At 46.6% G+C, this 27,835-nt stretch overlaps 1 protein-coding gene across 1 annotated transcript in view; it reads left to right on the forward strand.

Annotated features, from left to right (window-relative positions):
* tex11 (testis expressed 11) overlaps nucleotides 1–27,835 on the forward strand; it is a 120,386-nt gene that overhangs the window by 54,680 nt on the left and 37,871 nt on the right. Inside the window, exons 16-21 of the mRNA XM_067996730.1 lie at nucleotides 6,595–6,697; nucleotides 7,293–7,417; nucleotides 16,373–16,458; nucleotides 18,436–18,489; nucleotides 21,283–21,323; nucleotides 26,328–26,414. Coding sequence (XP_067852831.1) covers nucleotides 6,595–6,697; nucleotides 7,293–7,417; nucleotides 16,373–16,458; nucleotides 18,436–18,489; nucleotides 21,283–21,323; nucleotides 26,328–26,414 — 496 coding nt within the window. The remainder of the gene's footprint in view (nucleotides 1–6,594; nucleotides 6,698–7,292; nucleotides 7,418–16,372; nucleotides 16,459–18,435; nucleotides 18,490–21,282; nucleotides 21,324–26,327; nucleotides 26,415–27,835) is intronic.

Below are 27,835 nucleotides of genomic sequence, written 5' to 3' on the forward strand. Positions count from 1 at the left end.
GGGGATGCACAAGGGTGTTTGAGGGTTTGTCATGGTTTTTACTTATATTTGATTTCTGTTAAACTCACATTACATATTATATCCTCAATGCTGGCGGAGTCCAGCATGTGAGTGCAAAAGACAAGGCTGAAGCGTTTGCAACCATCTTCAGCCAGATGTGCCGAGTGGATGATCCATCTCGGCCTCCTCCCGCTATCCCCACCATCACAGAAGCCAGTCTTCAGCCAATTCGATTCACTCCACGTGATATCAAGAAACGGCTGAGTGCACTGGATACAGCAAAGGCTATGGGCCCCGACAACATCCCAGCTGTAGTGCTGAAGACTTGTGCTCCAGAACTAGCTGCGCCTCTAGCCAAGCTGTTCCAGTACAGCTACAACACTGGCATCTACCCGACAATGTGGAAAATTGCCCAGGTATGTCCTGTCCACAAAAAGCAGGACAAATCCAATCCGGCCAATTACCGCCCCACCAGCCTACTCTCAATCATCAGCAAAGTGATGGAAGGTGTTGTCGACAGTGCTATCAAGCTGCACTTACTCACCAATAACCTGCTCACCGATGCTCAGTTTGGGTTCTGTCAGGACCATTCGGCTCCAGACCTCATTACAGCCTTGGTCCAAACATGGACAAAAGAGCTGAATTCCAGAGGTGAGGTGAGAGTGACTGCCCTTGACATCAAGGCAACATTTGACCGAGTGTGGCACCAAGGAGCCCTAGTAAAATTGAAGTCAATGGGAATCAGGGGGAAAACTCCAGTGGCTGGAGTCATATCTTGCGCAAAGGAAGATGGTAGTGGTTGTTGGAAGCCAATCATCTCAGCCCCAGGACATTGCTGCAGGAGTTCCTCAAGGCAGTGTCCTTGGCCCAACCATCTTCAGCTGCTTCATCAATGACCTTCCCTCCATCATAAGGTCAGAAATGGGGATGTTCGCTGATGATCGCACAGCTTTCAGTTCCATTCGCAACCCCTCAAATAATGAAGCAGTCCGAGCCCGCATGCAGCAAGACCTGGATAACATCCAGGCTTGGGCTCAGAAGTGGCAACTAACATTCGCGCCAGACAAGTGCCAGGCAATGACCATCTCCAACAAGAGAGAGTCTAAACACCTCCCTTTGACATTCAACGGCATTACCATCGCCGAATCCCCCACCATCAACATCCTGGGGGTCACCATTGACCAGAAACTTAACTGGACCAGCCATATAAATACTGTGGCTACAAGAGCAGGTCAGAGGCTGTGTATTCTGCGGCGAGTGACTCACCTCCTGACTCCCCAAAGCCTTTCCACCATCTACAAGGCACAAGTCAGGAGTGTGATGGAATACTCTCCACTTGCTTGGATGAGTGCAGCTCCAACAACACTCAAGAAGCTCGACACCCTCCAAGATAAAGCAGCCCGCTTGATTGGCACCCCATCCACCACCCTAAACATTCACTCCCTTCACCACCGGCGCACAGTGGCTGCAGTGTGTACCATCCACAGGATGCACTGCAGCAACTCGCCAAGGCTTCTTCGACAGCACCTCCCAAACCAGCGACCTCTACCACCTAGAAGGACAAGAGCAGCAGGCACATGAGAACAACACCACCTGCACGTTCCCCTCCAAGTCACACACCATCCCGACTTGGAAATATATCGCCGTTCCTTCATCGTTGCTGGGTCAAAATCCTGGAACTCCCTTCCTAACAGCACTGTGGGAGAACCTTCACCACACGGACTGCAGCGGTTCAAGAAAGCGGCTCACCACCACCTTCTCAAGGGCAATTAGGGATGGGCAATAAATGCCGGCCTCGCCAGCGACGCCCACATCCCATGAACGAATAATAAAAAAAATATTGTCACCACTACTGTCACATCTTTGCAAATCTTGTCTGGTTTGTGCAATAATGCCCTTTCCTGAGGATCACAATGAAGACCCACAGCTGATGCCACCCATTGTGTCACTATAGAGTGGGTGTCGGTGTATTTGCAGGGCTCTTTTGTGCAGACGACTTAGAGAAGTCGGTGACGTCCCCAGTGGCACCGTGGAAGGATGCGGAAGAGAAGTTGTTGAGGGCAGTGGTGACTTTGACAGCGACAGGTAAGAAGATGGTGCTAGAGCCAGCCGGGAGCAGCTCGGCATGAAGGAGACTGCAGATGTCCACGACTACATGTCGAGTGACTCTGAGCCTCTGTATGCACGCTACTCCGAGAGGTCCAGGAAGCTGAGCCTCGGTCTGTAGACCCTGTGGCGTGGGTAGTGCATTCTGCGACGCATCTCTCTCTGCTGTTGCCCTCCCTCCTGCTGTGCAGAAGGATGTGTCACAGCACTGTGTTGTTGAGCCCCACGTGTCAGAGGTGGACGGCGAGGCTGGTGATGCTGTTCGTCCACCGAGGAGGTCATGACTGCAGCTACGGAAGATGTACGTTTGAGGGGGTCCGCAAGGTAGGTAAATGTGTCTGCACACCGGGGTAAGTGTGCAAGTTTGTGAATTTTATTGTTAGGAGGAGGGTGGTGGAGGCTGAACTTTATCCAAAGTGACAGAGTGGCCTCCTGCAATGAATGAGGGTCTCCCCCCCGCCCCCGTCAGTGGACCTTTGCAGCTGCCACAGGCTGATGGCTGTAACATGTCCATTTCAACTGGGAGTGTTTCCCCCAGTACGGGAAACAGTCTCAGTTGAGTTGAAAATCCCACCCCTCCTAAAATATCATGTCTATAGGTCTGCTAACGACCTGAAGTATCTACTTAATTAGTTTAAGTGGCATCCCGCCGGCTTTAATTGCCGGCGGGAGTCCCGCATGCGGGGGCTGCGCGCGCATGTAAGTGCGTCACTGGGGATCCTGGAAGTGCGCGATTTTTGGAGCCCTCCCCCGCCACGAACCCGCCAGGTCGGAGGTCCGAAAATCGAGCCCTAGGTTGAAGATGGATACCCGGGCCCTAAAATTGTACGCAGTCAATTGCCCTAAAGAAATGCTGTTGGCCTTGTACTTATGGCTGTCAATCCAGTCCAACACTGACTCTGCCGTAAATCACAGGATCAGTTCACTTGCATACTCGCTGGTATGATGTAGCAGAACTCTTGTGTAACTTCAGATGAAGGATACTTCAGACGCAGCCTTTAAAAATCAGCACACACTTTAAAAGTAAGAACAAGAGTCGGCTATTCACCCCCTCAAGTCTGTTTTTTAAAAATTCGTTCATGGGATCTGGGCGTCGCTGGCGAGGCCGGCATTTATTGCCCATCCCTAATTGCCCTTGAGAAGGTGGTGGTGAGCTGCCGTCTTGAACCACTGCAGTCCGTGTGGTGAAGGTTCTCCCACAATGCTGTTAGGGAGTACCAGGATTTTGACCCAGCGACGATGAAGGAACGGCGATATATTTCCAAGTCGGGATGGTGTGTGACTTGGAGCGGAACGTGCAGGTGGTGTTGTTCCCATGTGTCTGCTGCTCTTTTCCTTCTAGGTGGTAGAGGTCGTGGGTTTGGGAGGTGCTGTCGAAGAAGCCTTGGCGAGTTACTGCAGTGCATCCTGTGGATGGTACACACTGCAGCCACTGTGTGTCGGTGGTGAAGGGAGTGAATGTTTAGGGTGGTGGATGGGGTGCCAATCAAGTGGGCTGCTTTGTCCTGGAGGGTGTCGAGCTTCTTGAGTGTTGTTGGATCTGCACTCATCCAAGCAAGTGGAGAGTATTCCATCACACTCCTGACTTATGCCTTGTAGATGGTGGAAAGGCTTTGGGGAGTCAGGAGGTAAGTCACTCACCGCAGAATACCCAGCCTCTGGCCTGCTCTTGTAGCCACAGTATTTATATGGCTGGTCCAGTTAAGTTTCTGGTCAATGGTGACCCCCAGGATGTTGATGGAGGGGGATTTAGCGATGGTAATGCCGTTGAATGTCAAAGGGAGGTGGTTAGACTGTCTCTTGTTGGAGATGGTCATTGCCTGGCACTTGTCTGGCGCGAATGTTACTTGCCACTTCTGAGCCCAAGCCTGGATGTTGTCCAGGTCTTGCTGCATGCGGGCTCGGACTGCTTCATTATTTGAGGGGTTGTGAATGGAACTGAACACCGTGCAATCACCAGCGAACATCCCCATTTCTGACCTTATGATGGAGTGAAGTTCACAATTCTATTAGATCACAGCTGATCTGTACTTCAACTCCATTTACCCACCTTTTCTCCACATCTTTCGATACCTTTACCTAACAAAAATCAATCGATCTCAGTCTTGAAAATTTCAATTGACCTAGCATCCCCAGCCTTTTGGGGAGAGAGTTCCAGATTTCCACTAGCCTTTGCGTTACCAGCAGGCTGGGGGAGCAGCAGGTAACTGGTGAACCTTCTGCAAGACTAAATATATTGTCAGTTAATGGCTTCAAATGTCTCATCTGAGAGTTCAAGACTGTTCTAAAGAATTTCCTCTACTAGGGAGCAGGCATAGAGACAAAAATGATAGTAGGCAATTCGAAGAGGATGGAAAAGAAGAGCCCAAAACTTCAATGAGTCTGGCCTTCAGACACTCCATGATGAAATGGAGCAGAGAAGAGAAAGGTGCCCGTGGGAGACAGCCGTAGAAAATTGTATGGAGGGAGGTGGCAGTGGCACAGAGTGTCACCTCTCGCCCCCAGAACTGCAGACCAGTGCAGGAAAAAGTTTACTGACCTGACAAGGCAGGCAAGACCACAGTCCCTTCTCATTGTTGGACACCATGAGTACCAACACATTGTTAGTCCTCTAATATGACTTCCTGCATAAGTGTTGCTTCTCACTGTACTGTGGGTTCAGGGGTTCACTGACTCTGTATTTTGCTTTCTGATGCCACCTGAGAGAAACCCCTAAAATTTTAGCCTTCAGTTAATGCACTCCATCATAGAATCATAGAAAATTTCTGCCACAGAAGGAGGTCATTCGGCCCATCGTCTCCGTGCTGGTTGAGAAACGAGCCACCCAGCCTAATCCCACTTTCCCGCGTTTGGTCCATAGCCCTGCAGGTCACGGCTGTTCAGGTGCACATCCAGGTATTTTTTAAATGAGTTGAGGGTTTCTGCCTCTATCACCCTCTCAGGCAGTGAGTTCCAGACCCCCACCAACCTCTGGGTCAAATATTTTTCCTAATTTCCGCTCTAATCCTTCTACCAATCACTTTAAATCTATGCCCTCTGGTTATTGACCCCTCCGCTAAGGGAAACAGGTCCTTCCTATCCACTCTATCTAGGTCCCTCATAATTTTGTACACCTCAATCAAATCATCCCTCAGCCTCCTCCGTCCAAGGAAAACAACCCCAGCCTATCCAAACTGTCATCATAGCTAAAATTCTCCAGTCCTGGCAACATCCTCATAAATCTCCTCTGCACCCTCTCTAGTGCAATTACATCCTTCATGTAATGTGGTGACCAGAACTGTGTGCAGTACTCAAGCTGTGGCCTAACTAGTGTTTTATTCCAGCATAACATCCCTGCTTTTATATTATATGCCTCGGCTAATAAAGGAAAGCATTCCGTATGCCTTACCCTGTATGCTCCTTGACATCCAGGAGGCTCTGGATTTGGCAGCCCTTCCCTTTTTCTTTGTGGGAACATGTTTACCCTGAATCCCTCGAATCACCCCTTTGAATGTCTCCCACTGCTCTGATTTACCTTCAAATAGCAGTTTCCAGTTTACTTCTGCTAAACTGGAAACAGCTACTTGAAGGAAACTGCTCGTCTTTCAGGAGAAATATGTGTACAGTGATAGTGAAAGACAGGTGAGTGGAGGAGCCATACACGACTTTGGAGAACTGAATGCCTACGAACAGTAGGCCATGAAGCTGCTGGGGAGGCACTCTGCTTTAACCATGGGAAATGGCGAGATCAATGAGACAGTGTAGGCTGCAGGTTAGTGCACAGTGTGCTGACTTACACAATCACCATGTCATCTCTGTAAAGCAGCACAGCCAGGAACTTTAACTGTGCAGGGTTATCACCCATTTTTAGGTTATGTCCTCTTCTGCACAGCCAGCACAGCAATGGGGGGAGGGGCAGGGCCAGAGGATCATGAAGTGGTGAAAGATGAAAATCTGGAGAAAGCATCAGAGACGGGAAGAAAGTTCTTTGTAGACTATGATGATGAGGATAATAATGGAAATAATGAGCAGCAAGCCACACAGGAGTCCCTGGAGCAAGATCCTGCCCCATGATAGCACATGAACACTTATTGCATTTGTATGACATTATTTTGTGCACTATTCTTACGGAGGCATTAACCGTTTAAAATAAACCAGCCTTTATCGGATGAGTACAGAAGGCATGGAATCAGTGCCAGTTTGTGGGACACATGAAAATGTGTGTCTGTAGTGCAAAGTCAGGCCCTTTATGTTGAAGAATGCCATCAATGTTGGTATACCATATACCTGTCTTATATTTTTTAAAAAAGCCTTAGAAGAAAACAACCTCTGCATAAACCAACAGCCTTTTACTCTTATCAGTTGACACCTTCCTCACATCCATTAACAGTGTGAAATAATGATAATAAATCAGCTTAAAGTTGTACTTTTTACAGGAATTATCAATGGAGGGTGGTCAAGCTGTTCCAAATTGTAGATTAATGAGCCTTTCTCAAACTTTATATCTAGGCAAAAGAGGCCATAAAAGAAGCAGAACGAATTGACCCAGATAATATCTTCACCCAGTTCAGTGTCTACAAAATTGCCATTTTGGAAAGTGATATACAAAAAGGTAGATGTTATATAGTTTAACTGTTGAGGCTTAAAAGATCCATTGAAATGCCAAGTGTGCATTTTGCATCGAGGTTATGATACTACTTTGAAGTCCTCACAATACCCAACCACCCACTGGCAATGTTGACTCCTGCCTTATTTCTTGCATTGTTAAAGTTCCACTAAGGAAGATAAATCACGGAGTGAGTCAAATCACCACTGAATAGTGGAGGCTAGGAAGAAGTTTTGTTGCCAATCCATGCTGGAATAGTGTGGTGTAGAGGAAGTTTTAGGGAAATTAAAAGGAAAAGTGGGGGGGGGGGGCAGAGACATGATCAAATATAAATTAAAAAAATAGATTTGTACCATTTTCTTATTTCTGCTTTTAAATGGAAAAACACCATGTAATAATGTAATAATTACACACATCATTTATTACATTCTTTCTGACAACAATTTCTAAATAATAGGATAGCATCATGCGCTGTATATTGTTTTCAGAAGGAACACATGTACATCCCAAGGTAAAATAATACGTAATTTTTTCACAGTGTAACGGTCACAAAACATGACTGAAAAGTTTTCATTTCTATAGCTTTCTTCTTGTGTTTCAGCTGTCCAGGCAATTAAAACCATAGGAAAGCTTGCAGAAAAACCTGTAGAGTATGAAGATAATACGTTAACCAATAGAATCCCAGTGACTGATTTTCTGAGTCTAGCTGCGCAGATTGCTCTGGAGGTAAAGAAGAGATTTTTTTACAGGTTCAGAAAGTGGTTAATAATTTAACAGATTTTTCTTTTAATAATTTTTGCCAGTAGGAAATGTTCTAAATTGGCCGAAATGACTGCAACAAAAAGATGTGCATCAACGTAATCAGCATACTAATGTAACTGACACATCCGTACTTGAATTTGTAAATACCAGAGTTTGGAAATACAGTTTATTGTCTTGTTAGTATTTAGGTGAGTGGAGTTGTTGAAGCCTGCAGCCTTAGAAATACCCATTCCCAAAATTATTTAGGAAAAAATAGTGCAGTACCCTTTCACTACCATTGGATGACTTTGGTACACTTCATACATTCTGTATAGTGTTAAGAACACAAGAAATAGGAGCAGGAGTAGGCCATACGGCCCCTCAAGCCATTCAATAAGGTCATGGCTGATCTTTGGCCTCAACTCCACTTTCCTGCCCAATCCCCATATTCCTTGATTCCCTTAGAGTCCAAAAATCTATCTGTCTTAGCCTTGAATATATTCAATGACTCAGCATCCACAGCTCTCTGGTGTGGAGAATTCCAAAGATTCACAACCCTCTGCGCGAAGAAATTCCTCCTCATCTCAGTCTTGAATGGCCGACCCCTTATCCTACGACTATGCCCCCTAGTTCTAGACTCTGTAGCCAGGGCAAACAATCTCTCAGCATCTACCCTGTCAAGCCCCCTTAGAATCTTATATGTTTCAATGAGATCACCTCTCATTCTTCTAAACTCCAGAGAGTATAGGCCCATTCTACTCAACCTCTCTTCATAGGACAACCCTCTCATCCCAGGAATTAATCTAGTGAACCATTGTTGCACCGCCTCCAAGGCAAGTATATCCTTCCTTAGATAAGAAGACCAAAACTGTACGCAGTACTCGAGTGAGGTCTCACGAAAGCCTTGTACAACTGTAGTAAGACTTCCGTACTCTTGTACTCTAACACCCTTGCAATAAAGATCAACATACCATTTGCTTTCCTAATTGCCTGCTGTAACTGCATACTAACTTTTTATGTTTCTTGTACAAGGACACCCAAGTCTCTCTCAACACCAACATTTAATAGTTTCCCACCATTTAAAAAATATTCTGTTTTTCTATTCTTCCTACCAAATGAATAATCTCACATTTCCCCACATTATACTCTATCTGCCACCTTCTTGTCCACTCACTTAACCTGCCTATATCCCTTTGCAGTCTCTTTGGGCTCGAATTTAGCAGGCCTGCGGGTTCCCAGCGGGTGGTCCTCCGGGAGCGTGGAAAACGCGGATGGCTAATCGTGTGCGTCCCCCACGCGATCGCGGGATAATTTGACCCATTAAGCCCAGCTTCCGGGTTCTGCGCTCCCCAGCTGCGTGCCGGCCGGCTGCGCATGCGCAGTACCGTCGACGCGATGTAGGAGCTCCAGTTAAAGGGGCGGTCTCCCAAAGCCCCTCCTGCTGCAAGCAAGAGGTCTGAGAGAATGGCTCAACAAAGGGGAAAGGCTGCGCCCCGTTTTTCAGATCTGGCACTGCAGCTGATGCTGGAGGGCGTGAGGAGGAGGAGGGAAACACTCTTCCCAGAAGATGGGCGCAAGTTCCCTGCCGCCGCAACCAGGAAGGCATGGGCAGAGGTGGCGGCGGAGGTGAGCAGCAGGGGCAACACCCCAAGGACTTGGGAGCAGTGCCGCAAGCGCTTCAATGACCTGACTAGGTCTGGCAAGGTGAGTACACCAACGCACCCTCCCACATCCCGTCCCCACCATCACGCCAAGCAGATCACAACCCCCTCCTGCACAGCCACCACTGCGCTCCATCAGCAATCCTCACAGCCACTCATTCACCATCCTCGCCGTGCACGCAAGTACCCACCGTCCCTGACCCCACCCGAACACTACCACACACCCCAATCCCCATGCAATGGGATGGCCACGTGGCCCACGCTTCCCCCCATCCGTTCCGCGCCACGCTCAACCCAACCACACCGATGCTCGATGCGTCTCACGATGCAAGACGCACCCACTCACACATCTGTGTTTTGCCTTCACAGGAGAAGAGAAGCAAGAACAATAGGGAAAGGGCACGCACCGGAGGTGGGCCGCCGCAAGTGGTGGAGCTCACCGACGCAGAGGTGGAGGCGCTCGACCTCGCCCGCACGCGACATTGCCTGTCGGTGGCCGATGGCGAGTGTGTCGCTGCCGAAACGGCCGGTAAGGGAAAGCTGACACTCAACACCCATGATCGTGAGTTACCGTCTCATCACCTGCCATCAGGCGCACTGTCAAGTTGGTCCACATGCCTCAAAGTGCCCTCTGTTCTCTTGCAGGTCCGTCTTTGGGTCAAGCGAGCGTGGAGGGCGATTCCTCAGAGGACATGGCGGTCTCTGAGGGTGCATCGTCACATCAGAGCCAACCATCCACCAGCGCAGAGACACGCACCTCGGTGGGTCCCCCTCGCCAACTAGTTGGGGTAGCACTTGGTGAGTCACTGCGCACGAGTGAGCATGAGCAGACCCTGGTGGCAGGGGCAGCCGCGGAGGGTCCGCGACGGAGGGAGCACTCATCTCCAGGCTCTGCTCAGCCGGACCCAGATGCTGAACCCAGGGGGCCACCAGTGAAAAGGAGAGTCGTCGAGGGCCACCAGCTAATTGCTGAGGTACTGGCAGAGGTGCCGCGCGCATTGTCCACAATAGCGCAGGCGATGGAGGAGTCCACCTCCTGCATGTGGGCATTGGTGGCGCAGGCACAGGAGGGTACCGGCGACACAGTGTCGCGGGTAGGTGCGGGACTGTCTGCGGTGGAGGACAGGCTGGCCTCCCTCGAGCGTCACGCACAGCTCCACTTCGAGTCCTTGCAGGCCCTGACAACGTCTGTACGGATTCAGGGTGAGCAACATTCCGACGCCACCAACAGGCTGAGGGATACACTAGGGGTGGCCTTGCAAGGCCTCACACATGCCATCCAAACTGCCGTCCAGCAGGGTGGAAGGGGTGATGTGGGCCGAGGCCAAGAGAGGGATGATGGTGACCGGGGACATGGAAGCGGGGACGCCTCTCAAGGCGTCCCCACGTCCCACCCGTCGCCCACCTCTCAACCAGTACCCGCAATGGTGCCTCCTCTCCAGGTGGCCGAGTCTGCCCCTGCCCCGGTGCAGGAGGAGCAGTCTGTGGAGGTGCCCTCACGGGCACCGAAACCCAGGGGCCGTCCGCCAAAAGCATCTACCCGGTCAAGGCAAGAAGACGAGCAACCTGCCACTACCTCTGCTGGAGCCACAGGGGTAGCACCACGTAGGGGTTCCCGGAGAAGAATTGCAAAGGCCTTATAATCACAAAGGGAATACACCAGGGTGTTTATTAATTTGTACTTTGTTTCTTATATAATGTCACATTCCAGATATTAAATAGTCTATTCTCACCACTCCTGCCACCTCTCGTCCATTCTTCCGCGGCTTGTGCAATAGTTGCGTTCCGTGGAGGCCATCATGACGGCGAACACCTGCTGCCACCCATTGGGCACACTGCTGTGGGTGCAGGATTACTGGCAGCACTCTTCAGTGGAGGGGGCTGGTATGGCCGCTCGCATGTGCAGGTGAGGAGATGCGAGCGCCTCGCAGTGTCTGACTCTAGGAGAACCGTTGACGTATGAGTGCGTCCCTGGCCCGGCGACCATCCCGGTGAGTCGCGGCTCGGGGCGTGGGTCGTCCAACATCCTCTGGCGCGTCCTCCTCCTCCGCCTCCTCCTCCTCTGCCTCCTCCTCCTCCTCCTCCTCCTCCTCCTCCTCGCCCTCGCCTTCCTCAATGTGGGTGGCGGGTGTGGATGGGGCCTCCTCCAGCGGCACCCCTCTCTGTTGGGCCATGTTGTGCAGGGCACAGCAGACAACTATGATTCGTCCCACTCTGAATGGTGTGTATTGGAGCGCTCCCCCAGAACGATCAAGGCACCTGAAGCGCATCTTGAGAAGCCCTATGGTCTGCTCAATTGTAGACCTGGTAGCAGTGTGGCTGTCATTGTACCGACGCTCCGGCTCGGTGATGGGGTTCCTCAGAGGTGTCATGAGCCACGTGTGGAGGGGATACCCCTTGTCGCCGAGGAGCCAGCCGTTGCCGGCGTTGGGTGCCTGCAGGATGGGTGGGACGGCGGACTCCCTGAGGACGAAGGCATCGTGGCAGCTGCCGGGGTATCTGGCGCACACGTGTAGGAATCTCTGGCGGTGGTCACAGATGAGCTGGGCGTTCATGGAGTGATACCCCTTCCTGTTGATGAACAGCCCTGGCTCATGCGGAGGTGCCCGTATTGCGATGTGGGTGCAGTCGATTACACCCTGCACCCGTGGGAAGCCGGCCATGGCATGGAATCCAACCGCCCTCTCCATCTGGCTGCGCTCGTCCATGGCGAAGTTGATGTAGTGGGAGGCCCTGCGGAACAACCCATCGGTGACCTGCCTTATGCACTTGTGTGCAGAGGACTGACAGACCCCGGTGATGTCCCCGGTGGCACCCTGGAAGGAACCGGATGCGAAGAAGTTGAGGGCAGTGGTGACTTTGACGGCGACAGGTACGAAGATGCTACTTGGTCCATCAGGGAGCAGCTCGTCGTTAAGGAGGCTGCAGATGTCGGTGACTACCTGGCGATTGACTCTGAGCCTCCGTATGCACTGCTCCTCGGAGAGGTCCATGAAGCTGAGCCTCGCTCTGTACACCCTGTGCGGAGGGTAGTGCCTCCTGCGACGCATCTCTCTCTGCGGTTGCCCTCCCTCCTGCTGTGCAGGTGGGTGTGCCGCAGCACCGTGTTGGGGGGCCCCACCTCTCCGAGGCGGACGGCGTGGACTGCGAGGCTGCTGGGGCTGGTCATCCTGTTCGTCCTCCGACGATGTCAACGCACCACCCATCTGGCAGGTGTTGGTGTGAGGGGTTGTGCAGGGTAGGTGGGTGGGTCCTCGGACTGGGGCTGCGGTTTCGTGTCGGTCTGTCCTCTGGCTTGGCGGGGGTTGGTGGAGGGCAGGGGTTGCCCTATGTGACGCGGTGGCCTCCTGCGTGGGTGAGGGCTCTCCCCCGTGGAGCGCACCTTGGCACCTGCCACAGGCTGCTGGCTGCAACACGCCTGGTTTGAAAGGTACTGTTTGAACCTAAAATCCCACACTTCCTCTTTTGACAGCTGCTTCAGCTCATTAACTGACCACAACGAGCAAGTTAAGTGCTCTCAAGTGGAACCCCGCTGGCTTTAATTGCCTGCGGGATTCCCACCAGCGGGGCTTGCGCGCGCAGCCCCGCACGTCAGCGCGGTACCCGGAAGTGGCCGGGATTTCGTCCGAATCCGGTCACGTGACCGGAGATCGGGATTTTCGGGGCCCCCCCGCTGGAAACCCGCAGGTAACCCGACCCTAAAATCGAGCCCTTTGTGTCCTCCTTACAGCTTACTTTCCCACCTACCTTTGTATTGTCCGCAAACTTGGATACATTACACTCGGTCCCTTCATCTAAGTCATATAGATTGTAAATAGCTGAGGCCCCGGCACTGATCCTTGCGGCACCCACTAGTTATAGCGTGCCAACCTGAAAATGACCTGTTTATCCCTACTCTGTTTTCTGTCTGTTAACCAATCCTCTATCCATGCTAATATATTGCCCTTATCTTGAGTAGCAACCTTTTATGTGGCACCTTATTGAATGCCTTTTGGAAATCCAAATATACTACATCCACTGGTTCCGCTTTCTTTACCCTGCTAGTTACATCCTCAAAGAACTTTAATAAATTTGTTAAACACGATTTCCCTTTCGTAAAACCATTTTGTCTCTGCCTAATCATATTATGATTTTCTAAGTGCAATGTTATTACTTCCTTAATTATGGATTCCAGCATTTTCCCAATGACTGATGTCAGGCTAACTGGCCTGTAGTTCCCTGTTTTCTCTGTCCCTCCTTTCTTGAATAGCGGTGTTACATTTGCTACCTTCCAATCGGCTGGGACTTTCTAGAATCTAGGGAATTTTGGAAGATCACAACCAATGCATCCACTATCTCTGCAGCCATCTCTTTTAGAACCTTATGATTTAGGCCATCAGGTCCAGGGGATTCGTCGGCTTTTAGTCCCATTAGTTTGTCTAGTACTTTTTCTCTATTGATATTAATTGTTTTAAGTTCCTCACTTTCGTTAGGCCCTTGGTTCCCCACTATTTTTGGTATGCTTTTTGTATCTTCTACTGTGAAGACAGATGCAAAATATTTGTTTAACATCTCTGCCATTTCCTTATTCCTCATTATAATTTCTCCTGTCTCAGCTTCTAAGGAACCAACGTTTACTTTTGCAACTCTCTTCCTTTTTACATACTTATAAAAGCTCTTACAATCTGTTTTTATATTTCTTGCTAATTTGCTCTCCTTTGCTGGTCCTCCTTTGCTGGTTTCTAAAACTCTCCTAATCCTCAGGCTTGATACTATTCTTCACAACATTATAAGCCTTTTCTTTTAATCTAATACTATCCTTAACTTCTTTAGTTAGTCACGGATGGATCGCTTTTCCCTTGGAGTTTTTATTTCTCAATGGAATGTATATTCGTTGAGAATTCTGAAATATTTCTTTAAGTGTCTGCTACTGCTTATCTACCGTCATACCTTTGTAATCTAATTTTCCAATCTACCTTAGCCAACTCACCTCTCATACCTATGTAATTGGCTTTATTTAAGTTTAAGACTTAAACTGTTCTGCACTAACCCTCACTATAACACAGTGATATACATCTGATAAAAAGGTTTATTGTTTATAACTGTTTCTTTGATAGAAAACGACATACAAAACCAGCGCTCTATTGCCTATATTTTCTGCTGGGTGTTAAAGTTGGCAACCTTGGAGTATTGGATTAAAAGTTTTTGTACTTGAAAACTAGGTAAGCAGCCTCCCGCCTATTTCGGGCAGGTGTGCTATGCTCACAGGCCTGCTTAAAAATTGCATTAGGTGGGTTTTGGGCATCCAATTTACTACTGCCAACCGCCTATTTTCACATGAGAAACGGACGGGCAGCAGTTGAGAATCGCCCATTCAAGTTTATTAGAATGGTGGTGCCAGGGATGAGGGACTTCAGTTACGTGGAGAGACTGGAGAAAGCTGGGGTTGTTCTCTCTGAAGGTTAAGGGGAGATTTGATAGAGGTGTTCAAAATTATGAATGGTTTTGACAGAGAACATAGGAACAGGAGTAGGCCATTCAGCCCCTCGTGCCTGCTCCGCCATTTGATAAGATCATGGCTGATCTGTGATCTAACTCCATATACCTGCCTTTGGCCCATATCCCTTAATACCTTTGGTTGCCAAAAAGCTATCTATCTCAGATTTAAATTTAGCAATTGAGCTAGTATCAATTGAAGTAAATACAGAGAAACTGTTTCCGGTGGCAGAAGGGTTGGTAACCAGAGGACACACTTAAGGTGATCGGCAAAGGAGCTAGAGGTTTCACGAGGAAATTTTTTTTACGCAGTGCATTGTAATGACCTGGAATGTGCTGCCTGAAAGTGTGGTGGTAGCAGATTCAATGCTAACTTTCAAAAGGGAATTGAATAAATACTTGAAGGGAAAAATTTTACAGGGGAATGGGACTAATTGGATAGCTCTTTCAAAGAGCCGGCACAGGCACGATGGGTTGCATGGCCTCCTCCTGTCCTGTACCTACTATGATACTATGGAAGGTCTTTTGGTCAATTTGACTGCTGTTACTGGGTAAATTGGAGAGTTGGGCAGGTAGAAAATCTGAGTAACATTTCTGTAATGTCAGAAAGATAAGTGCTTCTGTTATGTGGGTAGATGTTGATTTTATGTAGGCATATTTTGATGAACAGTGAAATAATAATCTCATGAGCACTGTTAATCTTCCACCTATCAATATTTGTACAGACCTCCCGTAAGAATAATTACCCCAAAGACAGTCTTCAAGGCAGTAAACTACCTATGCAGTCTGCTCTTAGAAAGTTCTCCCCCCGTTTGCAATCTTACTTCGTCAATTGTAGTACAACTTAGTCTACAGTGAATTGGTCAATTCCGATTTAGGTTCATGCCGATTGCAGTGCTAGGATTTCTACTACAGCAATTTGATTAAAATGATGGGGTAACAAGTGGCAGTTTTGAATTATTCCGCACAAGTGCCATTCATTCCCTTTGTGAACTGGGGGAGGGTGGAGGAGGATTCTCCTCTTTGCACAGGTTGGTTCCTCCTGGTGGCAGGGACCCACTGGAAGTCCACATTGCATCACAAAGGACCCTTGCCCAGATAAATGGGTTGAGGGTGGGGCAGATTGGAGGGACAGGTGGAACTCTGGCACTGCTGGAACTTTGTTCTGAGGAGGAGAATCCCAACCGTTGGCTGTTTGCTGAGGTATGATTCTTATACTTTTACCTGGCAGGAGTTGGAACCATCAGGTAAAGTTAAAACTCATTCTTCTTGTGCCATAGTCACTTTATGGTCCAAGGCGTGGAGGGATTCTCTTAACACTATCCGCAAGGCTACTGCCTAGGTAGCTCATGTGCTCTCACCATGCATTGTTGTCGTGATCTGAGAGTTAAGGACAAGTTGCTGCAGTGCTTCAAGCTAGCCTGAACATTTAAGTTATAATACCCAATGCTAGTTTCTGTTCTACTTTACGCAATCCTTATTGTTTGTGTAAATTGAACAAAAAATAGAAGGATCTAATGTTTCTCTTGATTTTGAGTACTATCACTTTGCAATATGTAGACCTGTCTTTTTAATGTTATTTTGTATTCATACAGTATCTGCAAAAAAAATTACCAATCTGTTAAAATTACTGTAAAAAGCACGGTTGAGAATAAAGAACCTACAGGATGATTTGTAATGAGTATTTTCAGTTAAATGGTGTTCCTTTTTTTGTAAATGTCTAAATGGGGGTACTCTGGTGGTTCAACTTTTAAAATATAATTGATGATCTACCACTTACAATCTTATTTGTGTATATCTTTAGAATGACCAGGAGGATGCTGCCAGAAAGGCATTTGAGTATTTATGTGAATACTCCCAAGAATGTAGTCAATTATTCACAGCTCTCAGGTACAGAACTGGTATAGTAAATGGAATATCTTATTGCTCAAACTGATAAATCTAAAACCAAATTACCACTGCAACATTTTCTCACATTGACAACATTACAGACCCCATTTGACTATCTGAAGAAGCTTCTGCTCAATTTCTGGCTTAACTTCCCCCTCTCCCCCCACACTGTGGAGATGCCGGTGATGGACTGGAGTTGACAATTGTAAACAATTTTACAACACCAAGTTATAGTCCAGCAATTTTATTTTAAATTCACAAGCTTTCGGGGGCTTCCTCCTTCCTCAGGTGAATGTTGTAGACAAAAGACTGTGACCATCCATAAACCCAGTTGAAGTAAAAATTACGAGAGTGTGTAAAATATATCTTTCAGATGAAATGTTAAACTGAGGTCCTGACTGCCTCTTCAGATGGATGTAAAAGATCCCGTGGTACTACTTGAAGAGAGACGGGGAGCTCTCCCAGTGACTTGGCCAATATTCATCCCTCAACCAACATCACCAAAAAAAACCCCAGATGAATTGGTCATTTATCTCATTGCTGTTTGTGGGACTTTGTTGTGCACAAATTCTTTTTTTTCCACAACATTCACCTGAGGAAGGAGGAAGCCTCCGAAAGCTTGTGAATTTACAATAAAATTGCTGAACTATAACTTGGTGTTGTAAAATTGTTTACAATTGTCCCCCCACACTGTTCATTTTTGGTCACCCGGTGGACAGATTGAAGGATCTCCTAGAATTCAAAATGTACACCAGACAAGGTCTCATCAACTGTTTGCTCATGTTCCACACTCTAGTATGTACCCAGGTGCCCATGGAGGATGACTATGTGGTGTTCACCGGTTCACTTTAAGCCTTCTGCAGCCGATGGAAACCGTGGGATGTCAGTATTTAATTGTCAAAAATGATCAAATTGTAATTTGAACATTTTTTCTGCCCAATGTCATACTATCAGCCTAGACAAAAGACTGTGACCATCCATAAACCCAGTTGAAGTAAAAATTACGAGAGTGTGTAAAATATATCTTTCAGATGAAATGTTAAACTGAGGTCCTGACTGCCTCTTCAGATGGATGTAAAAGATCCCATGGTACTACTTGAAGAGAGACGGGGAGCTCTCCCAGTGACTTGGCCAATATTCATCCCTCAACCAACATCACCAAAAAAAACCCCAGATGAATTGGTCATTTATCTCATTGCTGTTTGTGGGACTTTGTTGTGCACAAATTGGCTGCTGTGTTTAACAACATATAACAACATATTACTTCAAAAGTAATTCATTGGCCAAGAATCGCCTCGGGAGGTCCTGGAGAAGTGAAAGGTGCTATATAAATACAATTTTTTCCTTTATTTTGGGAAGCAGCTAATGTCTGAGTTGCCAGGACAGTGAATTATTGCAGCTTTATTATAAAGTGATCAAAAAATATTCTTTGGGCTTAAAGGAGATGTTCTGACTGTAATTCCACTGCTAACAATGTCAAAATGTAACAGTCTTTGTTTTCCTTCAAAAATTCTAATTTGCATTTTTTGGGAAAAAAAACACATAAGAGTAAAAATGTCACCTTTGAACTGTAATAGGCCAGGGAGCTGCAGTACCACCAGTGCACTCACCTGCAGCCTGATCCTGTTTACAGTACAGCACTTGGTACAGGGACAGATGTAAAAGACTTGCCACTATAAAGGAACTACATACTTTGTCCTGAATAAGCTCAGACATCAACAAAATTTGTCATTTGAAAGTGTTCTTTTGGCTCTATTTATACCAAAAATAAGCAGGTTATCTACTTTAAGTTTTAGTCTTTAATTATTTGATGGTTTTGACCGTAAAATTATGGAGATTTGATGCTTAAAGGAGTGGCAGGCTTTTAAAAATGTGAAGAATTGTAAACATATACTTTCAATTGTTAAGCAAGTTTCTATCTGCAGAAATTCCGAAATAATTCCAGATTTTTCATTTGATTCCCTTTACCTTAAACAGATGTTTAATTCGCCTTGTGCCATCTATTACAGACACAGATGATAAGGACACAAGGTAACTTCACTGCATCTATGATCTGGTTGTATCTCAGTTCTAGTTGTGTCCTTTCTCTTTAAGTACTGTGTTGAAGGTGGTTGCGCTTTTACTGTGATAGGCTGCTTACAATGCTTCTCATTGAAGAATGATATAGTTTCTTGTTTCTAGCTACTCAGACCAACTGCAGTGTCCTGGAGGTCATTTTGCAGGACTTTATTCGCAGTAATCAAAATTAACAGCACAGCCGCTCTTCAATTCCCACTGTTACTGCCCCACAGTGTACTGTTCAGCAAGATTCAATAATGTTAGTTCTGGAGAAAGCATGAGGTGTACTACTGTTCACTGATGAAGGGTGTAGAGACATTTCCATGCTGGTTGCCACTGACTTATGCATCAATGGGAATTCCATCAGTGCCAATCAAGATTGATATTTTACCATTGTTGATCTCAACAGTGAATTCCTAGTCAGTAATAGCTGGTGCCAACCAACTAAAGAAAAAGACACGGGGCACGATTTTAACATTGAAAAACGGGTGGGTTGGGGGCGGGCAACCAACCCACTCCTAGCAGGCAGGTTGGTGACTAAAATCTTTCAAGGAGACTGCAGGCCTCCATTTTTACAGATTTTGCAGTTTCAACCTATGGGGGCCAGGATTCCCGGGCCTTCTCCTTCACGCCACGTGAGAGGAGGCGAGAAGGCCAAAACTGTAGGTAAGTGCCCTTCTGGCACAGCTTGTGGGCCTGGAGGAGCAGGAGTGCTTCCCCCAGGCCCAACAAGCCTACCTGCAGCTACCTCCCAAAACAATCGCAAACCTCCCCCGATCGCGGACCCCCACGAAGACCCCTGGGCCCGACACTCCCCCCAATGACTGACCCCCGATCCCTCCCCCCCATGACTGACGTGCCCCCATGTCCACCCATGCCCCCCATGCCCTTCCCCAATCCATACAATCAAAGACTTACCTTTTCACGTCCTCTCCCTGGCTGCTTCCCCTTCTGACTGGGGCCAGCCTGTCGGACAGCAAACCGACAAAAAAATAAATAAAAGACGTCCTTACGGCAAAATCGTACTTCCGGGTTTCCTGTCTGCAACTTGACTTCCCCGCCCCCTTCCTGGCTCGGGGTCAAAATCATGCTCATGGTCCCTGAAAATCTGTGGTCATTCATGCAGACGTCCACTCTATCACTGGGTTCCAGCCTTGCGCCAAAGTTTCTGGGATGGTCTTGTGGGGGCGTAGCCTATGCCCATCATTTACAAGGTCATTGTCATAAGGAGGGGGCAAGCACTCCCTAGTGCTCCCAACATTGCACTCTGCCTAAGCATCAGACCCTGGGCCTTCATATGTGCCATCAGCTTTTTTTCTGCCACTTGAGGTCTCCAGTGCTTCCAACCCACCCGCTAGACTTTATTAACAAAATCACGCACCAATGCCTGGAGCACATCCAACCAGACTTTGGGAAGCTTCTCTCCACCTTCTCTCTTTTTTTAAAAAGAAAACCGTTCTCGTGCTCTTTTTTTAAAAAATACCCCTATCTTCTTTTAAAATAAGCTTCTCTCCTTTTTTAAAATAAAAACTCAGTTCTGGTGTTTTTTTTAAATTGCCCTCATTGTGTACTTTATTTTAAAAATTGCCCCCATTGTGCCCTTTCAAAATTGTTGTTCTTGTACTCACTATTTGAAAAAGCCCCATCTGTGTTTCTTATTTGAAAAATTACTACTGTTCTACTTTTTTTCATTTTTAAATGACCCCCGGTTGTGGTCCCTTTCTTCCCCCATAGACCCAATTCTGTTTTTTAAGTAGCCCTGGTGCTTCTTTCTTTACATAGACTCGGTTGCGTTTCCTTTTTTAAGGGAGCCAGACTTCAACATTCTTCTATACTCTTGCTTCTGCTAACTTTATTTTTCAGAAGTCTCAGTTCTGCATCTTTTAAAAAAAAGTCTCTGAGCAATGCCGCAGGAGATCAACCAGTTGTATTATGTATTTGATTTGTATAGCTACGATAATATTAATTTTAAGCTGTTGTAGTTCAAATAAATTTATTAATATCCTTTTGCTTGAATATTAATTCATTGTAAATAGAAAGTTCAAAAACTTACTAGCAGTTCTCCCATAGCATTGCTCATGGTGAGTCAGAGGTTTTATAATAACAAGGCTGGTATGCTGAGTAGTATTACCAGGGACACTGCCATCAGCAGGGAGCATTGCGAAGGGGGGTCCTGATTGCAGGACTACGATGAGGTCTTCGGGACTAGCAGTATTTTGAGGCTATGGGTCCTAGGGTCTGGCAGCACTGGGGAGGAGGGTCCCAGGGTTCCAAGAATGCTAGAGAAGGAGGTTCTAGGAATACAGTGGCAGCTTCTGGCATCTGGGATAGAGATCCTTGAATCTGAGGGTGTTGGGGAGAGAGGTCTCCGGACTTGGGAGAATTGTGGTAGTTCTAGAATTAGGGAGCACTGGGAGTACAGTCTAGGGGTTTGTGAATGCTGAGATGAGCTCCAATCTGGAAGTTGGAAGCAGGACTGAGGAGGGAGTTTTGGAGTGTATTTTTAAATGTGAGTAATTATTCAATATTGTACAAATCATGATTCTGCCTGACTCAAAAGCAATTTAATCGTATGCAAGTCACTTATGAGTTGCAGTACATGGTTCTGGCCTGCTGCTCCACAAAGTTGAACATTCCTGATCTCGACAAGTATATCTAAAATTGCACAAGTAGCCATGGATATGTTTTGGAAGAAAAACGTACTTTCTTAAAAAAAAATTTACCCTCACCAACTAACTATAAATGCCTTGTTGTTTCTTTTGGCAGACATGAACGCCTGGACTCCCTTTTATCGTATTTGAAGACTGGTAAGCACAAATAGAGGATCTTATGTTCAGAGGATATTGCAACTGTATTGTAACACTTCAGCTGAAAACCATTTCAGTTAAATTACTAAAGTCTTTAAATTATGCATGCAACTTTAACAGGTGAACACAATACATTGGGCATGATTTTTACATGGAGCCGGGAAAGGAGCGGGGGGAAGATAATCGGACACAAAACCCAGAAGTAAAGTTGGCGAGTCACCATCTGAGATTGTGACCTCATTGAGAGCAATAAATTTTACTTCCGGGTTTCACACCTGGCAGCCAGCCTGATTGACAGGCTGGCTGGCTGTCGGGCGGGAATCAGGGATGAAGAGGACATCAGGGGAGGTGAGGGGGCCATGGAGGACATGGGTGGGGAGGTGCCATGGAGGCCATGGGGGGGTTGCGGGGGGACCATGGAGCAGATTGTGGGCTGGGAGTTGATCAGGTCACCAGAAGATCGGAGGTCGGAAGGAGTTGGAGGTAGGGAGGGATCTCGGAGGGAGGGTTGGCCATCAGGGTGGGGTCGGACATCAGGGGGGTCCACATCGGAGTGGGGGGGAGGTGGTGAGTCGTCCATTTGCAGGGGTCTGATCATGCTTTATATTAATCTTTTCCATAGTCTACTGTATATTTCACGTAGTACTCAATCATCTCTCTCGGTACTTTTTTGTAGAGCTCAAACTTCTATCTAACCATGCATCCATCTTTTTTTAGCCTTACCCTGCTACTCACATACCTATACTATATATTTAAACAGATCTTTAGGTTTTCAACAGATTGATAGATTTCTTGCTGAAGCAGTTAATACCTGTTGCATACATCTGTCGTAATGCAGGAAATAAATCGTTCTTGTCTAAATCTTACTTGAGGTTCGTTCATGAATGAGCCCCCTAAATAAATGCCGCTCATGGAAGCAACAGGGAAAAAAACAAACCTAGATGTAAATTTTGAAGCAAATAGTGAAGAGGTAAAAGAGTTGCCTATTGTCATTTTCCAAGCACAGTATTTGATGTATTATTCTTTCCATGCTGTAATAATCTAGATGATTAGTGGAATTTGTATATCATTTACAAAGCTGGCTGAGTATTTCTGCTACGAACAAATGTAAACTTTCGGCAGGATATGTATAAGTATTAAGCTGACATATGTAATGCTTATTGTGTTCATTGCTACTTTTCAAAGACATTTGACATTAGTAATTTATATTAACTAGATTTATTAAATTCAAAATGTTTCATGCTTTCACAAGAGAATATAATTCACTGAAACATAATAAAGGTTTATTAACATAAAAAATGTTACACATTACCATAAAAAGTGCATGTATGCTAGATATATATATTAAGTTCTCATATGATACACCAATAATATGCAATGGGGACACATTAGCTCCAATATTTTTTGGACCTGAGGGTGCAAAGCCGCCCTTATTGGGGCGAGAGGTGGTAGAATTTGGGATGGGATCCAGTGAATCCGGGTCTCTGCCTGTTTTCCACCAGTCAAAATTTCAGGCTGATTTTGGGGTGGTGGTAATATGAGGTATTTCCTGTCATTTGGCATGCCTGAGCGTCCCTGGCACCCAGTAGGCCCTCTGAATGTAAAAGGCCCTCTGAATGTAAAAGGCTAGTTTCGACAATTCAGTTAATTGTTTTCTAGTAGACCTGTGCAATCATTTAAAAAAAAATCTTTATATATTCTCCAGGACTGTTTGAGCCTATTTACACTGCATTCTCGACTCTGAGTCAGAAGATCGTGGTTCAAGCCCTACCCCAGAGACTTGAGCATATAATCCAGGCTGACACTTCAGTATAGTACTGAGGGGGTGCTGTCTTTCAGATGAGACATTAAACCGAGGCCCTGTCTGCACTCTCAGGTGGATGTAAAAAATCCCACGGCACTTTCTTAAGAAGAGCAGGGGAGTTCTCCTGGTGTCCGGGTTAATATTTGTCCCTCAATAAAGCTCACTAAAGCAGATTATTTCATTGCTGTTTATGGGAGCTTGCTGTGTGCAAATTGGCTGCTGCATTTCCATCCACAATGTTAGCAGCCATATGATAAATACAGACAGTTGCACAAGTTCCTTTTATTCGTTCATGGGATGTGGGCATCGCTGGCAAGGGCAGCATTTATTGCCCTTGAGAAGGTGGTGGTGAGACGCCTTCTTGAACTGCTGCAGTCCATGTGGTGAAGGTGAACCCACAGTGCTGTTAGGTAGGGAGCTCCAGGATTTTGACCCAGCGACAATGAAGGAACGGTGATATATTTCCAAGTCGGGATGGTATGTGACTTGGAGGGGAACCGTGCAGGTGGTATTGTTCCCATGTGCCTGCTGCCCTTGTCCTTCTAGGTGGTAGAGGTCGAGGGTTTGGGAGGTGCTGTCGAAGAAGCCTTGCAGTGCATCCTGTGGATGGTACACACTGCAGCCACTGTGCGCCGGTGGTGAAGGGAGTGAATGTTTAGGGTGGTGGATGGGGTGCCAATCAAGCGGGCTGCTTTATCCTGGATGGTGTTGAGCTTCTTGAGTGTTGTTGGAGCTGCACTCATCCAGGCAAGTGGAGAGTATTCCATCACACTCCTGACTTGTGCCTTGTAGATGGTGGTAAGGCTTTGGGGAGTCAGGAGGTGAGTCACTCGCCGCAGAATACCCAGCCTCTGACCTGCTCTTGTAGCCACAGTATTTATATGGCTGGTCCAGTTAAGTTTCTGGTCAATGGTGACCCCCAGGATGTTGATGGTGGGTGATTCGACAATGGTAATGCCATTGAATGTCAAGGGGAGGTGGTTAGACTCTCTCTTGTTGGAGATGATCATTGCCTGGCACTTGTGTGGCACGAATGTTACTTGCCACTTATGATCCCAAGCCTGGATGTTGTCCAGGTCTTGCTGCATGCGGGCACGGATTACTTCATTATCTGAGTGGTTGCGAATGCAACTGAACACTGTGCAATCATCAGCGAACATCCCCATTTCTGACCTTATGATGGAGGGAAGGTCATTGATAAAGCAGCTGAAGATGGTTGGTCCTAAGACACTGCCCTGAGGAACTCCTGCAGCAATGTCCTGGGGCTGAGATGATTGGCCTCCAGCAAGCACTACGATCTTCCTTTGTGCTCGGTACTACTCCAGCCACTGGAGAGTTTTCCCCCTGATTCCCATTGACTTCAATTTTACGAGGGCTCCTTGGCGCCAAGGGCTGTCACTCTCACCTCACCTCTGGAATTCAGCTCTTTTGCCCATGTTTGGACCAATGCTGTAATGAGGTCTGGAGCCGAGTGGTCCTGGCGGAACCCAAACTGAACATCAGTGAGCAGGTTATTGGTGAGTAAGTGCCGCTTGATAGCACTGTCGACGACACCTTCCATCACTTTGCTGATGATTGAGAGTGGACTGATGGGGCGGTAATTGGATTTGTCCTGCTTTTTGTGGACAGGACATACCTGGGCAATTTTCCACATTGTCGGGTAGATGCCAGTGTTGTAGCTGTACTGGAACAGTTTGGCTAGAGGCGCAGCTAGTTCTGGAGCACAAGTCTTCAGCACTACAAGCAGGATGTTGTCGGGGCCCATAGCCTTTGTTGTATCCAGTGCACTCAGATGTTTCTTGATATCACGTGGAGTGAATCGAATTGGCTGAAGACTGGCTTCTGTGATGGTGGTGATCTGGGGCAGAGGCTGAGATGGATCATCTACTCGGCACTTCTGACTGAAGATGGTTGTAAACGCTTCAGCCTTTTCTTTTGTACTCACGTGCTGAACTCTGCCATCATTGAGGATGGGGATGTTTACAGAGCCTCCTCCTCCTGTTAGTTGTTTAATTGTCCACAACCATTCACGACTGGATGTGGCAGGACTGCAGAGCTTTGATCTGATCCATTGGTTGTGGAATTGCTTAGCTCTGTCTATGGCATGTTGGTTCCACTATTTAGCATGCATGTAGTCCTGTGTTGTAGCTTCACCAGGTTGGCACCTCATTTTTAGGTACGCCTGGTGCTGCTCCTGGCATGCTCTTCTACACTGCTCATTGAACCATTGGATAGTGTCCTGTGTGGAGACAGGTAGATTGGTGAGGACGAGGTCAAGTAGGTTCTTCCCTCATGTTGGTTCGCTCACCACCTGCCGAAGATCAAGTCTGGCAGCTATGTCCTTCAGGACTCATCCAGCTCAGTCAGTAGTGGTGCTACCGAGCCACTCTTGGTGATGGACATTGAAGTCCCCCACCCAGAGCACATTCTGTGTCCTGTTATCAGCCATATGTTAAATACAGACAGTTGCACAAGTTGTTTAAATGCCATGTCATATTGGAACCATTGTGGGATTAAGAACTGGTGTGGTTGCTTTGTGTGGTCACATTGTAATTGAGCATTCTTTTAGAATGCATTTATAATGTTGATACACTTGGTAACCAGAACATTTTTTACCATGTGGTGCTCTAGTTGTAAAATGGCTAATTAATGTTATATGATAACATTTGAAGCCTCATTAAGAAAAATTAAATAAATGTGAACAAAGCTTGAAGTTAAAATAAGAGGTCTGTCCGCATTTGAAAAGTGAAAATATAGATCAATCACTTTGGGTAGAAAACCTTCAGAGTCTGATGAAGGATTTCTAACTGACACTTCTATTTATTTCCAGATTTTTTTTTGCTTCTACTTCAGATTTCCTACATTTGCAGTTTTTTCCTCTCATCTTTAGCTAACAGTTAATGTAGTGTCATCTTGTAGCTGCTGTGATGAATTGTTGGTGTACTGACAGTTGTAGTTGGGGTATTGTATGTAGATAATTCAGAATTGGCAGTTTTTAATACTTCTGAGGTATTTTCTGTAACTTTATACCATACGTTTCACTTTATTAGGGATGATCAAAAGGAGTTGCAAAAAAAATTCACACTGTTATGAAGAGCATATACACCGTGTAAATATTACAACAGCATGCTCAATTAAGTTATCCTACAATTGATAACAGTGACTTTGCTGTACAAAAATTATTTGTGCTTTTGTTGCAGCTCATAAGAAACTGATAGTTCAGCTGGCTGAGGGGAAGATGGCTGTTGAGTTGAAAAGTAGTGAAGCCAATTGGTTTCGAAAAATAGGTAAGAGAATGCTATTTGTTGAATACTAAGCACTAAAAGTGCACCGTCAAATTTTAGGAAAATTCCACTGTCCGAAGGCTGAGACCTGATTTTTAAAATATCAAATCACTTCCACTAAGTGCCCATTGCTGTACCACATCTGCAGTAAGTGTCTGCAACTCGAGGAACTTTGGCCCAAAGTTGTTGACCTGGAGTCCAAGCTGCGGACATTGGGATGCATCAGGGAGGGAGGAGAGTTATCTGGACACTTTGCTCCAGGAGGCAATCACACCGCTTAGGTTAGTAGTAGTTTGGATTTGGTCAGTGGTCAGGACAGAAGGATGTGATGGCGAGTCAGGCAGGTATGGGGACACAGGATGCAGTGATAGAGGAGCCTCTGCCTTTGGCCTTGTCCAACAGGTGCAAGGTACTTGATGGACATTGACCACGGCCCCATGGTACAGGAGGCCATTCAAGTGGAGGGAGTAAAAAGGAATGTGGTAGTGGTAAGGGATAGTATAGTCAGGGGGATAGATACTGTTCTCTGCAGCTGCGACTGGGAGTCCCGAAGGCTGTGTTACTTGTCAGGTGCCATGGTTAAGGATATCTCCTCACGGCTGGAGAAGAACTTGGGGCATGAGGGGGAGGATCCAGTTGTCGTGGACCACATAGGAACCAACAACATAGGTAGAACTAGGAATGAGGTTCTGCTGAGGGAGTTTGAGGAGCTAGGGACAAAATTAATAAGCAGAACCTCAAAGGTAATAATCTCTGAATTACTATCTGAGCCACGTGCAAATTGGCATCGGGTCAAACAGATCAGAGAGGTAAATGCTTGGCTCAAAGAGTGGTGTGGTAGACGGGGGTTTTGATTCATGAGGCACTGGCACTAGTACTGGGATAAGAGGGAGTTGTTTCCTTGGGACGGGCAGCTCTTAAACCGGGTTCAGACCAGTGTCCTAGTGAATCGAATACCTAGGGTGGTAGATAGGGCTTTAAAGTAAAGAAGGAGGGGGTGGGGTGGGGTGGGGGGGGTTGGGTTCAGATAAGGGTAAATTTATAAATCTTTCCCAGAAAAGTTAAGGCCATAGAGCAGTGTAGCGATTTGGGATAAGATAAGCGGAGTGTGTCACGAAGGGACAGAGAGTTTAATGGTAATAGTGCATCAGTGAATAAGGTCAAATCAGGGAAAAATAGTAAAAAGTTAAAATTAAAGGTGCTTCACCTGAATACACGAAGCATTCGTAACAAGATAGATGAATTAATGGCACAAATTGAGATAAATGGGTTTGATCTAGTAGCCATTACTGAAACGTGATTACAAGGTGACCAAGGTTGGGAACTAAATATTCCAGGGTGTTTGACTTTTCTAAAAGACAGACAAAATGGAAAAGGATGGTGGGGGGTGGGGGTGCAGTGGTAATAGCCCTGATATTAAAGGA

This window comes from Heptranchias perlo, chromosome 15 (genome assembly GCF_035084215.1).
Source record: "Heptranchias perlo isolate sHepPer1 chromosome 15, sHepPer1.hap1, whole genome shotgun sequence".
In the NCBI taxonomy this organism is placed as follows: domain Eukaryota; kingdom Metazoa; phylum Chordata; class Chondrichthyes; order Hexanchiformes; family Hexanchidae; genus Heptranchias; species Heptranchias perlo.